General features: G+C 48.7%; 7 protein-coding genes across 7 annotated transcripts; 4 read left to right on the plus strand and 3 right to left on the minus strand.

The window, feature by feature from the left end:
• The first annotated feature begins 623 nt into the window (after window positions 1–623).
• On the plus strand, window positions 624–1,289 carry BKA55DRAFT_586022 (uncharacterized protein). Its single transcript, XM_046194516.1, has one exon. The coding sequence runs from the start codon at window positions 630–632 to the stop codon at window positions 1,212–1,214; it is 585 nt and encodes a 194-aa protein (XP_046041513.1). The 5' UTR covers window positions 624–629; the 3' UTR covers window positions 1,215–1,289.
• On the plus strand, window positions 1,271–2,797 carry BKA55DRAFT_586024 (uncharacterized protein). The gene is made up of 2 exons (XM_046194517.1): window positions 1,271–1,903; window positions 1,953–2,797. Exons 1-2 carry the CDS (start codon window positions 1,541–1,543, stop codon window positions 2,502–2,504), a joined length of 915 nt encoding a protein of 304 aa, XP_046041514.1. The 5' UTR covers window positions 1,271–1,540; the 3' UTR covers window positions 2,505–2,797.
• Window positions 2,652–4,001, minus strand: BKA55DRAFT_529501 (uncharacterized protein; the record flags this gene model as incomplete). The annotated part of the gene is made up of 2 exons (XM_046189081.1): window positions 2,652–3,663; window positions 3,712–4,001. 2 exons carry the CDS (start codon window positions 3,999–4,001, stop codon window positions 2,652–2,654), a joined length of 1,302 nt encoding a protein of 433 aa, XP_046041515.1.
• A 1,268-nt stretch (window positions 4,002–5,269) lies between these two features.
• BKA55DRAFT_529354 (uncharacterized protein) lies at window positions 5,270–6,907 on the minus strand (the record flags this gene model as incomplete). Its single annotated transcript, XM_046189068.1, has 1 exon — window positions 5,270–6,907. The coding sequence occupies one exon, from the start codon at window positions 6,905–6,907 to the stop codon at window positions 5,270–5,272; it is 1,638 nt and encodes a 545-aa protein (XP_046041516.1).
• Window positions 6,908–8,093: 1,186 nt separating this feature from the next.
• On the plus strand, window positions 8,094–11,274 carry BKA55DRAFT_586027 (uncharacterized protein). The gene has a single exon (XM_046194518.1). It carries the CDS (start codon window positions 8,355–8,357, stop codon window positions 10,971–10,973), a length of 2,619 nt encoding a protein of 872 aa, XP_046041517.1. The 5' UTR covers window positions 8,094–8,354; the 3' UTR covers window positions 10,974–11,274.
• Window positions 11,275–11,318: 44 nt separating this feature from the next.
• Window positions 11,319–12,231, plus strand: BKA55DRAFT_586028 (uncharacterized protein). Its single transcript, XM_046194519.1, has 2 exons — window positions 11,319–11,419; window positions 11,467–12,231. The coding sequence occupies exon 2, from the start codon at window positions 11,507–11,509 to the stop codon at window positions 12,158–12,160; it is 654 nt and encodes a 217-aa protein (XP_046041518.1). The 5' UTR covers window positions 11,319–11,419; window positions 11,467–11,506; the 3' UTR covers window positions 12,161–12,231.
• A 200-nt stretch (window positions 12,232–12,431) lies between these two features.
• On the minus strand, window positions 12,432–14,045 carry BKA55DRAFT_529506 (major facilitator superfamily domain-containing protein; the record flags this gene model as incomplete). The annotated part of the gene is made up of 4 exons (XM_046189083.1): window positions 12,432–12,561; window positions 12,610–13,633; window positions 13,683–13,847; window positions 13,895–14,045. 4 exons carry the CDS (start codon window positions 14,043–14,045, stop codon window positions 12,432–12,434), a joined length of 1,470 nt encoding a protein of 489 aa, XP_046041519.1.
• Window positions 14,046–14,602: the final 557 nt, after the last annotated feature.

Raw genomic sequence — 14,602 nt, forward strand, 5'->3', positions numbered from 1 at the left:
AACTCGGTGCTTCGACGAACCTCAAAACGTTGGGACACATTACAAGAAGCAAAAGGCACAGCTAGGTGACAATGAAGTCCTTAAGAGATCTATACTTGAATACACTCTCGGATTTGGGAATGACCGACGAGCCTTCTGTACAGAAGGAGACAGGAGAGACCGCAACATCAGAGTTTCAACATGAATTGCAAGACACCTCCAAGGACAAAGCAAGACCACGGATATCCCCACATGTGCCAAAGCCTGGTCAGAAAGAACAGTCTACTCCTTCGACTGATAACAACTGGAGTCACGCTCAAATGTCTAAACTTGACTCTCGTAATTCCTGTCAAGTGACAACCTATCCGAAAGATTGGAAATACCATTTCGGTCAGACATGGGACCAAGTTTACGGCGAAGGGAAATCTGTTCGACACCGTGGCAAGCGAGGCCAGCAAACATGGTTTTACAAGTGTCGAGATACGTGGACTCAACTCCTGGGTTCATATACGGGAGAGAAAAGCTTTCAGAATTTATACTGTCAGTCCGCCGATCTTGGTGCATCAGATGCCGATGGCGAAACATTGTTAATGAAGACGTGTGCACGGAAGAATCCAGTCCTAGCGGCCAATATCCTGTACTTCCTCGGCATGGACCAGGTACAAACCGCGATTCACCAGCACGATTACAATGGTATGAAGGCAGTACACTACGCAGCTGCTGTGGGAGATGTTGATGCACTCAAGGTCCTTCTTTTCCCAGCGAACCTATTTGACCGCAAAGTTAATATATGGAGGCTTCAAAATGAACTACTTCGTTCTGAGCGCATGCCTTCACAGCGACAGGACGCTGAACACGATCATTCAACCTCTGATTATCTACCAGACTCGGATAGACCCCCACAAACCTGGCTAGATATCTTCAAAGAACTGCCAGCAGATTTTAAGGACAGGGTTGAGTTGCCGAATATCACTTTCTCGGAATGGCGGCTTGTAAGATCTACTTACTATCTCATACCCGAGAAACTCAGCAGTAAAGAGAAGAACAGGACTCCACTCCACGAGGCAGTCTTGGGGGGTAGCTTGGGAGCAGTCAAGTTTCTGTTGTCATACTCTGGAATCGACGCAAGCATCCGTGATGTTGATGGCAAGACGGCAGCAGTTCTGGCTCTGGGTCGTGACCACTACGATGTCTATAACCTCATCATCAATCACATGAGAGAGAAGGAGGTGTAGTGAAGATATTATGGATCCGCAATACATGGTTGTCTAGATGAATACCTTATCTAGGGAGTTTCAAATGGTACATAGGCTAAGTGCAAAAGGGGTCCGCTAGCGTGACGTCATTCTTCAGCCACTGGCTGGCATGGCGTCTGGCGTGATAATGTTCACAAACGACGCGGAGCATCAGCTGAGCGACCGTGAATATGCACATTACCGACTATCTCTGATTAAAGCATTAAGCCAATGATATTGCATAGTTACGAGTTTGTTATAAGCTTGTTACCAATTAATCTTCCCTCGGTTGAGTATCACGACTGGCACCACCCTTTTGAACCAACATGCAGGTTACAATCGCACCAGCCAGCAACAAAACTAGCACAGCAGCAATTCGCTCGCTGCTGTCGCAAAACAATCAAGTACAAGTCAAAGGCTTGTACCGTGATCCGAAGAAAGTCCCTGATGAGTTCAGATCTGCCAATAACTTCTCGGCGGTTCAAGGTGATGTTGGAGACGTGAATACCCTAGACTTCTCCGGCTCTAATGCTGTTTTGATGGTCCTTCCGCCTGCCTACGACGGTCGCGATATCGTTGAACATGCGCAAAGAATCTCAAATAATGTAAAAACAGCGATTGAAAAAGCTGGTGGTGTGAAGAGACTTGTTTTGCTATCGAGTGTTGGAGCTGAATTCTCGGAGGGCGTGGTGAGTCCGCCATTCGCCGTTATTGAATCTCACTGGCTCACAGACAAAGGGCGAGCTCAAGACAAATCACATTTCCGAACAAGTCTTAAAGTCAACGGATATCCCTGAGATAATCATCATCAGATGCTCTTACTTCATGGAAAACTGGACCATGTCCGTTGAAACACTCAAAGGCCCAAGCCCCTTCTTCTTCTCCACCATCACGCCACTAGACTTCAAGATCGCCATGGTCGCTATCAAAGACATCGGCGAAGCAATGGCGACACAACTCACTCGCGATTGGGCACCTCCAACCAAGCCGCATATCATGGAACTTCACGGGCCAGAGCCATATTCTCCACTAGACGCACAAAAGGCATTTTCAGAGGCGCTTGGTAAGGATGTCGAGGTCAAGGCTGTTGAGAAAGAGGACCTTGCGGAATTTTATGGCAAGATATTTGCGCCGCAGATTGTGAATGAGTGGGTTGAAATGAGTACATGCTTTTTGCCAGGTGGCATTGCTGAGAAAGATCTATCGAAACCCAGCGATGTGGATGTTATTCATGGGAAGACAACTTTGAATGAGGCTTTGAAAGAAGCGACAGCCGATTTGAGGAACTAGGATAAGTTGTTTGGCTACAATTCAACATAACTCAAGGTCAAGACTGTACACAAGATGACTAAAAAGAAACACTAGGCATTTAACTCAAAAGCATGCTATGCTACGTGATTCTATGCAAACAACCCCCCAAACTGCCAACCACTATCCTTACTCCTTCACAATAACCGGCTTAGTATGCCACTTCAACTCTCCCTCTTTAAAATTCGGCTCCGGCAAAAAGTTCAACGTAACAGCCTTTTGAACCGTCGGAGAACACATAAGCTTCGCCAAGATAGTGTCACCGTTGATATATGGCAAAACATATTGATCCAAAAACTTCCACAGGAAATTATCCCACATAACAGCCCGCGTAGACGTACCCGCTAGTTCAACATCCTTTGTAACGTGGTTGAATCGTGTCCTTTTGTACTCTTCAAACGTCTTTGTAAGCTCCTTGATATCGGGGTTTGGGTTGTCACGAAGAAGATCGCGAAGAAGGTTGATCAGCACGACGGTGGATTGCCATCCTGTATTTAGACCGAAGCCGATGTTTGGTGTCATCTTGTGGACTGAATCGCCGACGAGGACGACACGATCTCTAAACCACTTCTTTGCAACACCTTCTTCAAATGGTGCAGTGTGAGTCCAATTCTTTGCACCCCAGACTTCTTTGAACGTGACGCCTGGGGCAAGATAGATATCGCCATATTTCTTCGCAAGTTCATCGGCTTCTTCGGCGGTAATGTAATAGCGATCTTTTGTCGGTTTATCAAGCTTCAAGTAAATGGTGAAGAAGTATTTCTCGTGCGACGGCATGATGAGCTGGGAGCTGAACCCCTCGGAGTGACATTCATAATCGACGCCTGGTTCGAGATCCTTTGACACAGTGGTGCCGTGACCGTAAAAACCGTAGAATGTTGTTGTGAAGTCCCCGCTTGTAGCATCGGAGGTGATTTCATCGACGAAGGAACGGGTTGTGCTGTTGATGCCGTCTGCCCCGATAATGAGATCGCCACTGTAGGAATGGCCATCTGCACACTTGACTTCGACCCCGTCGGGGCCTGACGCGATGGAGGATACTTGTTTGTCGAGGAGGAGTTGGTTCGTTATGTCGGAGAGATCGCCCATGAGTAGATTGACTAGATCGCCGCGCTGGAAGAGCATCCATTCATGGCCATGGCTATAAAGGTCAGCTGGGGTCAATTAACAGAGCTGTGCGTCAACTTACTAGTGACCAATGTTCTCAATCATGTTACTCCAACTCATAACACTTCCATCCCGCCTAAGATTGCACTTCCTCTTCATCGGCAAATGAAGGGCATGCGCCTCATCAAGCAAACCAAGCTGGTCCAGAACTCTCGCACTCTGCGGCCAAAGACATACAGAAGCACCCCAGTTCAAATCAGCTTCCTTCCTCCTCTCTAAAATCGTAAACTCAATGCCCGCTCGTTGCAGCGCAAGAGCCGCCAGAAGACCCGTTGGCCCAGCGCCAATAATAAGAACTTTGAAGCCAGACATTATGCATACAAAGAAACGAAACAGAACGAAACAATTGAAAGTGGACTGATGTTGGTTTTGTATGAACAGACAAGACGGGTACTCCTCTTCCAGAACCAACGGCCAGGAAAAGCTATACGGCTTCCCCGGCTACGACTTTGCACTGAATACTACATAGAAATTATTTTGATAGGTTGCACTTAGGTCCAAAGGTACGCTGGTAGGGTTTATATCCATGAGGGTCCAGAGCCGTTGGAGTGATCGGCGCTCGCTTGCAATTTAGATGGACATGGGTTTGGTGGTTTTTATTCGATGGGGCTGGATCCTGAGGAAAGGGGACGCGATTTTGAGGAGGGTTAACTGCCGAATGTCACGTTGTTAATTGTGATATTCAGGAACACTTTGATAAGGGTATTGAAGGATCAAGTCTTAAAGTCTGGTCAGATGATGGTCTCCCACTTCCCGATCACGAGTTCCTGGACCTAAATGGCTCCTTTTTTCGTCTTTCAACAATTTTTCGGCACTCAACTCCATATACGAGGCGGATGACATGTCATGGCCTAGCATTGAAGATATATCAGATCATGAGCTAATAAGGAACGAGGACCAACAAGTCCGGAACAACACTTGTGACAATTAATAGAATCTAGGCGCTACTATCTTGTATGACTCTCATAGTCATCACCCAGATTTCTCGAAATAGCTCGAGTATTGAACGTTCAAGAAAAACCACGATTGCGTCACGTCCGGCTGAACAACTATGGCCCTCATGTATAGGGGAGTTTCGCAAGATTAAGTATTGGTCAATTCTTCAGTCACAATCAGCTTCTCATATTATTCCCGCTTTTTAAAGTCGAGACTCTAATAGACTGAGTTGTCAGAAGCAAGCCGTGGCTTAGCGCCCTGTCAAAGTGAACTATTTTCAATAGTTTAGGAAAATCGTAAGCCACGGGTCGATTTTGGCTTGCGGCCATTCCAAGGTCAAGTTACAAAACTTTGCAAATCGCCACTCTGGTGGTGTGATGTTGATAAAATCACACATGAGATTTTGTCTCGATCCTTATGTTAAGAATGCACTTTCTTGATATCCAGAGTGCTGCATTTATACAACGCTTGTAGCTGAAACTGGAGTCTATCACGCAATAGCTTAAAGTGTAGAACAGTCTTTATAATAACAAATTCCATACATAGTACCTAGGTTCTTCAACTAAATGATAGTGTCTCAAGTTCTAACCTAACATCGAGCACTTGAGCAACGCTGGTGAGTCGTACTCAACTGGCTTGGCCTATTAGATCCCCTCGAAGGGAGGTGCCTCTCTTCCCTCGGGTGGGTCGAAGGTAGTGTCTTCTACCTCTTTCTCCGGGCTTTCCTCGTCCCGCTGCTCTTGCTCCTCTTGGTTCTCCTTTTCAGCTTGGGCCTCCTCCTGCACTTGGTCGATCGCGTCCTGAGCGTCCTTCAGCTTCTCTGCCTCCTCCTTTGGAAGCTCCTCGGCCTGATCCTTCAACGCCGTTTGGATGTCTTCGCTCGTTTTGGTCAGAGTGGTGGAGGCATCACTCAAAGCTGCGTCCCGCTCAGCCGGGCTCGTGTTAGGGTCCGCCGCCTTTGCAACTTCGTTGCTGGCCTTTGCGAGGTTCACAGCCGTGTCCTCGGTAGCCTGGGATGGAGCGCCACCTTCCAAAACCTCCTCTAGCGACTTTTCCTGCTGACGCACAGTATCTTGCTTGCTTTGGATGTCTTGGGCCTGGACGACCTCCTTATAGCCCTGCTGCACCTGAGGCACGGTGGCCTCCACCTTTTGCGCCTGTGCTTGCACCTCTGGCACTGATTCTGCCTGATAGTCCTTCTCAACCTTCTCAACCTTGTCTTGCGCGTCTTTCTTGCTGGTGGAGTCTTTCTCCGCATCGTTTTTCTTTTGGGTTTCGGCCTGCTTGTGGCCCTTGGCCATGTAATACAGCATACCGATGCTGGTCAACATTCCGATCAAGCCCTCGAGGGTGCTGAGAGAAAACCCGTTGGCCGAGTTCTTATTGTTGGCGTTCTTGGAGCTATCAGAGGAGCTTGGGATGGCCAGCTGATTGAGGTTGCCAGCCACCTTCTGCCCGTTGATGGTGCCCGTGAACGCAGCTCCAATGACATAGTTGGACACGGTCTTGCCGTCCTGCTGGCTGGTCTGGGCTACATTCAGCCAGGTGGGGGTCAGCGCAACGGACAGGTTGCCAGTGCCTTGGTTTTGCTCCGACATGGTACCATCACCTGCCATCACTACCGGTGTGTTCTCGTTGTTTGTACCAGCCATTGTTAGCACTGCCGAGCTGTTCGCAGCGCTAGCTGTAATGGCCAGCGTTGCTACCAAAGCCGGGACTTTATCTAGGCTGTAGAGGTAGTAGGTACCCTGCCAGGGGTTCGTGAACTGGGCTTGCCAAGTAAAAACCGCGGTCCAGGTAGTGATTGTGCACAGCTTGAAGCTGCCAGTACTCTGGAAAAACTTGTTGACCGCATCTTTCTGGCTTTTCGTGTCGCCCAGGGCTGTGCGGAATTGCGTGGCCAGTTGCGAGGACGGGTTCGCCTGCGAGTACTTGATGAACTTGAATGAGTCCACCATGCTTTGCTGATTGTCACTGGTGATAGTGAAGGCGTTTGAATCAGCGAAAGGGGAGACCGCCAGCACGGCCACAGGAAACTGCTGGTAGTAGGTGCCGCTCAGTGCTGTGATGTTGCCCGTAAGCATGGCCTGCAGCTGGCTGGCAAAATGAATGGTCTGCACCTGCTGGGTGCTGCCGCTCGACACAGTGGCCAGTTTTGTGTATGTCAATGGCCCCTGCATCTTGGGGTCGGTGCTGGGATTGAACACATCGTATATGTCCACAGAAGAACCAGAGTTGTTGGTGATTGAGGCAACAGGATTGTTCGAAGTGTTGGAACTCATGATTGTTCAAGGTAAAGAGTAAAAGCACGAATGGCTAAGTGAGAAGGAAGTGTTTTGATGTATTGAATGACTGTAAGCACGAGTGACTATAGATGTGAATAGTGCAGTCTTTGCAGCTATATATACATAAAATGTCTACCACAGTACTGGGAATAGACGCAAACGGTAAGATAGTCGGAATAGTGTTGTTATTGCTGTGCTGGCTGGAATTGTTGAAGTTGTCCCGCACAAGGAGAGCCAGGATGCCTCGCTCACACTGTCTCGGATGCTCGTTACCCGTTCTCCTCAGTCCTTATCCAATCATGTGTTGTCAGATGACGTTGAATACACTCATTCTTAACATACTATGACAAGCCTAGGTATCATATTGTGTAGTCGTTGTAGGGACGGGAAATTCAGCCAGCCACGATTCTGACCGCCAATTCAAATCGGTCAGCCCAAGATTCACTACTGATGTCAGTCAGCCCTCACCTTACTACTATCAATCAACGCTTCCAATAATTCAATTCAAGTCTGTCTCAAATCTCATTCAAGTCTAAAAAAGCAAGAAAGGCTCTTTCTAATTTGCCAGATCAGTTTAAAAACTGCATATAGCTAATAGGAGCAGGGCAGAAATTGCTTTTTTAGACTTGAATGAGACTTGAGACAGACTTGAATTGAATTATTGGAAGCGTTGCTCACAATATCAATCTCGCAGCTGGGATGGTTGACGTTGCCCCCATGCGGAGTCAACATGCCTAAACTCAGACCTTTTGTCGTATTCAGCTAGCCACTAGTCTCACTATGATTGCGAATCAGTAAGCCACCATTCTCGGTATTGATACGAAACATGCTGCCGTAGACTCACTATCATCGGTATTTGTTGCTAGCTAGCTACCGCCACCAAGGAGCCCGGGCCACTCAGGCCGCCCATCACACCTCGATCACATGAATAGTCATATTCAGCCGTTCGAATCAGCCAGCCACCACTGTCGCTATTGGTTTAAATCAGTCAGCTCCGGACTCACCATCAGCCGCACAACCGGTCAATGAGCGGAGCATCCCATCCCTGCATGAACAGTCTACATGGATGGCAAAAGGTTCAGTAACATGCCTCGTAATTGATTCGTATGTGGCTGCTTGCAGTAATCGGCCATCACACAGACATCTGATTCTAACTCAATTCGCAGAAACATGCAGAGTCTAGAACAAACAGCGCCCGCAACAAGCGAAGCTGATATCCCGCGTTACAACGGAGGGAACGGCCCGGGTATCTGGCGGGTACACCCGCATAAGCTAATCGTGTCAAACGACTAACAAGAAACCTGAACGGCATGTCAGTTAACATTCCTCTGGAACAAGTTAATTAACAACCACCACCACCGCAACAACCACAGCTTCCAGACATTTTATCACTTTCTTTTACTTTTCCCTCTTCTCTCTTTGAGCACTGCTTAACCTTGTCGCCATGTCTCCTCCCATCACTGCCCCCAAAATATCTTTTGCCAATAACTTGGACGTCAGCGTCACGGTCTACGACTCATTTAGTGACCAAGACAAGACCAACTATTTCGGCACCTTGACCTCCATTGCAACTGTACCGGCCAAGACTACGGCTTCAGTGCAGCTCAAGCACCCAACTTCGGTGCTGATCATCAGCGATGCAACGTCTAATTCCCCCCTGGCGCGGATCATCTATTTGCAAGATGTCAGCACCGGTCCATTTGCCGTAGGGGAAGCCGATGTCAAGGCCATGGCTCAAACCATGGATTTCATCGACTTCATCACCAAGAATAAGAACTACCCGCTCACGGAGGCCTTCAATGCCATCTGGAAAGACACCTCAAAGCCACAGGTCACGCCCGTGAACAAATTCTTTGCCCAGCATGAGCAATACAAGAGCTGCACGTTTGCTACCTACATGATGGGTATTACATACACAGCGGAGCAACCAGAGTCCAAAGGCAAGCCTATAGACCAGGCCTTGTATTCGCTCAGTACTCTCGCGACGCTGCTAGGCGCAACCTGGCCGGAATTCCTTCCGGACATTGTGGTGACCAAGTTCACTTGCAATACTAACAATGATATCCTCGCCCTTCAAGCCGGGATAGACCTGAAGAAGCTGCCTGCCCAGTCAGATGAGGCGCTGCAGTTTTTCGGGTCGCTATTCAACGTCCAGCAGCTCCAAGTCTCGGTCATGTTCAACTATGCTGTGGGCTTGAACATATTCGGCACCCGCCTCTCTATCAGCCTTGATGCTATGCACGTACCCTTTGGCGGTGCGGGAACCTTGAACATCAATAAACCCACTGCCACCATTGACATCAACCCACTGTTCAAGTTCGTCGTCTTCACCGTCACTGGCGACATGCCGTTTGATATATTCGGAAACAAGTTTGAGGCTGATTTGTCCATGACCATCGACAACATCGAGGCCGCCTTCGGTGTAGTCATAAAGGGAGACAAGACCCCACTGCCGGCGCCACCAGTGATGAAGGGCGTGCACTTTGATTCGTTTGGCGTAGGCATCGGAATCATCTTCGAGCCGCCAAGTGCGGCAATTGGCTTGTCAGGTCAACTGCACATCGGTGACGCTGCCAACAATACCATAGTGGCTCTTGACGATGACGCGTTCGTGGTTGTCTGCCAGTTGATAGAGGAGGTGCCAAACCCTCTCTATATTTCCTTCTACGTGCCTAAGATGCACCTGACGGACGTGTATACAGTCTTCACCAACACCCAATGTCCTGTGGACGTGCCGGTGTTATTTTCCGATCTCTCCTTCCAGTGGTCCGAAAACCCCATGGAACCTGTGGTGTTGCCTGACGGGTCCCTTTCCAACATGGGCTACGGCTTCAGCGCAGCTGCCGACATCTTCGGCTTCGACTTCTACGGCGACGTGGAACTTGACCTCACCAACGGGGTGAAAGCCGACATTGAGATGTCCCCCTTGTCGCTCGGCAACATATTCTCGATAAAGGGAGATGGCGCCGGCGTTACCTTGAAGGTGGATGCCAGCGGCAATCCCATCAAAAACAATCAGATAATCACCAAGGCTGCGCAGAAGCAGGCACTCAAAGATGCCACGACGAAGCAGATGGTGCCCCCGGGTGGCGCAGTGTTGAAGATTCAGACGCTGGCCTCGCCCTTCCTGCACCTCAACGGTGCTATAAGCCTATTCGAGGTTGAAAATTGGCATCTGGATGCCGATATCACCTCGAGCGGCATCAAGTTCGACGTGGGTTTTGGCGGAATCCTGACTTCGGACATGAGTTGCACACTATCCGATTTCCACAACCTGGCCGCCTCGTTCCAATACGGCCTCAATGACACTATTTCGCTACCCTCGATCGGTGGTATAAGTCTGGGCTCTATTCCCTTGGAGGCACTGGTCGGTGCGCACTTCGCACTAAATACAAGCTCGTCAGACATCGTGCTGTCAGTTGGGGGCAGCTTCGATTTCGAAGGCCTGACGCGCAACTTCGGCGACTTCACGGCTGACGTGAACATCTCAAGCCTAAGTGATCTACTCAAGGCCATCGTTGACAATATCGAGAGCAATGCCAAGGAGATATTCGGCGACCTGTTGAACGAGGCTGGCGCGTGGGCCAACAAGGTTCAGCAGGATGTCATCACAGGGGTTGAAAATGTTGCAGGCGTCTTGCAAAATGCCTTCAACCAAGACGCCAACCAGGTAGCCGCTACCATGAAGGACGCAGGCTTCGCCGCCAACACTATAGCGAGTGGTCTCCAAACTGCCTTTGGTCTTTCGGCAACGGCTGTCGCGCAAACTATGCAGCAGGTCGGGTTTGCTGCCGAAGAAGTGGCCTCGGCACTACAGAGTGTGTTTGGCAACGACGCTGCGCAGATAGCTTCGGCCCTGCAAACGGCGTACGGCTGGAGTGCCGACCAAATCAACGGCTTGCTGGGACAAATTGGCTTCAGCGCCGATCAGATTGGCCAAGCCTTCAAATCACTCGGGGGAGAATTTGAAGACTTTGGTAACAAGATTCTGCATGATCTCGACCCTTCCAACTGGCCAAACCCTTTCGGCGGCGGTGGCATTTTCGGCGGCGGGTTTCCCTAGGCGGCTGTTTGTTCTTGTATCTAGTTCTGGGCAACAGTCTCAAGTCGAAGTTGCCAACTTGAAAAACAAGTAACCAAGTGACAATGGGGAAAAGGAGTGGTTTTACAATGGTCGTTGATATGATTGTAACGTGTCAAAATCGTATTGATGTTATGGGCAATTCAGTGTACCTGCCTCGGGGGCTCAACTTCGCCTAGACACCTGCTTGTTCTATTAGGAAAGCATTTGCCTACACATAACGTTGAAAGTATTGAAATTGCTTGAATCTATATAAATAAGCTTACCTCTCCTTGTTTTCCGAATGGTCTCTTGTTATTGTGATTTTAAGGCGTTCCTACCGTTGTCTTTCTTTAAACACCATAAACTCACCACGATGCATTCTGTCTTTTTCGCAGGCCTTTTGGCGGGTGTCGCTATTGCTAGCCCCTGCAAGCCTCATACTACCACTAAGGTTTCAACCCCCAATGATGTTTGAGCTTCCACTGACGTGAACCACAGCAACCGATTCTCCTTCAGCTACAAGTTTGGCCGTCATGTCTTCTTCTACCGTCTGGACCGACGTTACGAGCTCGACCATCTTCTCGTCTTTGAAAACTGCCATCAGCTCGACTGAATCGCTCGAGAGCAGTCTAACTTTGGAAGCTGTCACCACGACCGCAGACTTCGGCTCAACTACTGAGGCCACCACTGCAACTGTTGAAGAAGAGGGCCCCCTCGAAATCTTCGCTATTGTCACTTACAACGATCAACGAATACCACTGAAGGGCAACCCCAACGAAGGCAGTATCGCTTCTTTTAACCCTCTCGACAACAGCGCAGTAGGCTACACTCTGTCCATCGAACCCACAACCAACCGTCTCAAGACCAGGCTTGGCGGTTACTTGTGCGCGGGCTGGGACGGTCCCACTGGCGCCGATGAACCCGGTATTGTCAGTGTTTGCAACACAGACTACTCCGGCCACGAGTATATCAAATGCACCCAGGCTAATGATCGTATGCTCGAGTGCGAGGCTTTGGAGGAAGCTTGTGCGCATGATGGAACTGGAAGTGGAGATTATCATTGTTTCTGGACGTATAGAACTATCACACAGTCCCTGACTAAGTCTGATCAGAGGGGGGATGTGCTGTATCTTGGCTTTGGACCAGTCAATGGATATACTCCCGTTGCATTGAAGGCTGCTGCCTGATACGTGCTTTTCGAAGAGGCCTCGATGGACACCCGTAGGCCAGAGCATTCATTCTCATAAGACGAGCTGTGAATAGTTTCGCCCTTGCATAATATTATCTCATCAGAATTCTGAAGATGGCTCATTTATTAAGCCAACATAGAAGAGATTCTAGTCTCAAATACTCCCCGTTTCATAACATATACCTGATTGTCTCCTTGGTAGATGTCCCTACTATTCCACTCTCTGCTGTTGTGGCCTTATTCATACCTAGCGATCTAAAACATTGTCTCTAAACAGCTACCGTGGAAGGTTGTATATGCTTCCCTGCATCTTTGCCAATGCTCAGCCCATGAGGTGCCTGAATGTCACCATCCTCACTTGCGTCACTGAGACTTCCACTTCGCGTGCGAACCTTTTCTCTATACGATCGTTAGTTTGTTCCATAAACGTCTTTCGTCGAAACTTACCCATGACTACCATAAACAACACGAATAACCTGAGTCATCGCCACGAGAAGAACAACCATGATCGCTGAGTAAACATAACCCTTCGGGAAGCGAGGTGCTTCGACAGTAGGATACACAAGAAGTGGTATCCAAGCTTGAGTCGACGTAGCTATAGCCGTCATTAGAATGAGCGTCAATGCTCGCTCCTCGTTGTTATGTCGAAGAATGGTATTCGCCCAGCCGTAAAGGACAGACGAAACTGCAACGGCGGAGTAGCCCACGCTGTAAGCGTACCATTTCGCGGCTTCGGGAACATTCCAGACCGCAAGAATAACAAGGCCGGTGAAGTTGATTACTGACGCAAGTGTAATAGCCGCAGGTCTTCCGATCCATAGATCAGCGCTGAAGTTGATGAACAGAACGAAGAAGATGCCCAAGGCGGGACTAATAGACCCGAGCTGGTTAACCTTGGTTGTATTGTACCGGTCCAGGCTTTTGATCCAAAGAAGAAATGCGGCGCTGTTGGCACTAGTGTTGAAGAACAGAATGTCCCAGAATACGAGTAGATAGAATTGCCAACTCGTGAAGATGCGGCGGAGCAAAGTCAACGAAAAAGGTGTGCTTCGAACTTTTGACCCATTGCGTTCCAGGCGTTCTTTGGCAAGGACAATCTCAGATCTCTTCATGACCAGCCGATTAGGCTTATCAGGTGTGCCAGGCCAGAGAAAATACCCCACAAAGGCAAGGGGCAGGGTGATGATTGCGTTGATGATGAAATTCCATCTCCAACCAGCAAGACCGCTATGGCCGTCTAGATATTGAGTCGCAGCACCTTGCAGAAGACCAGCAGTCATGGTTCCAAGGGTCAGGCCAATATAAAACAAACCGCCTCTTCTGCCAATCTCATCTGATCTATACCAGCTTCCTAGGACGAAGTGAACGCCTGGGAAGTATGATGCCTCAAAGATGGATACCATGAAACGATAGGCCATGATCTCTGCGTAGCTTGTGGCACGGTACTGAAGGAGGGTGAAGATGCCCCATCCTGTTAACAAGTCAGCGGATAGTTGAGCGGCTCATGGAGGAGGACATACCAAGGTCAAGACTGGGAACTAGAATATGCATTGGAACACGAGGAAAGAGATAGATAAAAGGCAAAAGGCCGACGACATTTCCAACGACGAAAATCGTCTGGAACTGGACTAACTCGTTGCCATGAAAGCCTAGGTCTTCTGCCATGCCTGAGACGTAGGCGTTATCTGAAACTGTCAGTGGGTTCCTTGTCGTAAGATGGTGTTGTACGTACTGATATTGGTTTGATCGACATACTTTACCCAGTATAGAACAAACGCATAAGGTACCAGTAGAAGGTCAAGCTTCAAGATAAGCTTCTTTTCTTCAGGCGTGTCGGTTGGTGAGTACCAATGGTACCACTTCCTCGCAGGTGGTTCAGACATGTTTATTCTAAGCCAGTATTACCATGCTAATTACGACTGAATGTTGGGGGATGTTCACTTTATGCTGATCTCTCAGAGGCTAAGGCACGACAAAGCCTTTACCAAATTGCTGGGTTTCATCCCGGCGAAGTCGTCAGATATCCAACAAGCACATCAACGTTAACTCTGTGGGGTAGACCATCTATCTTTCTTACAAATAACGATAGGTTACATGCTTCCGATGATGTTTTGTATCGATGTCCAATGCTATGGCTGGATCTAATCGGTTTTGTGGTTTAGCAGATACTAGTTGTGATGATGCCATCTCCATGAGCATTGCGTGCCGCATGAACTACCATACTCGGCATTAATAACCGCACAATCTCCGTTAGCGGAGACGATCAGATACAACATCAGCGGTCTCCGAAATACTATTCGTATGGAGAATTTAGCGTTATTTGTTTACTATTATCCATGACTTCCAAGCCAAGTTCCCATGTCGCCATTACTCTGTCTATCGGCACATTATGACAGAGGCAGCTTTATCTATTGCCTCACAAATCAAATTCCGTCCCACC

This window comes from Fusarium redolens, assembly GCF_020744475.1.
Source record: "Fusarium redolens strain MPI-CAGE-AT-0023 chromosome Unknown BKA55scaffold_32, whole genome shotgun sequence".
NCBI lineage: Eukaryota > Fungi > Ascomycota > Sordariomycetes > Hypocreales > Nectriaceae > Fusarium > Fusarium redolens.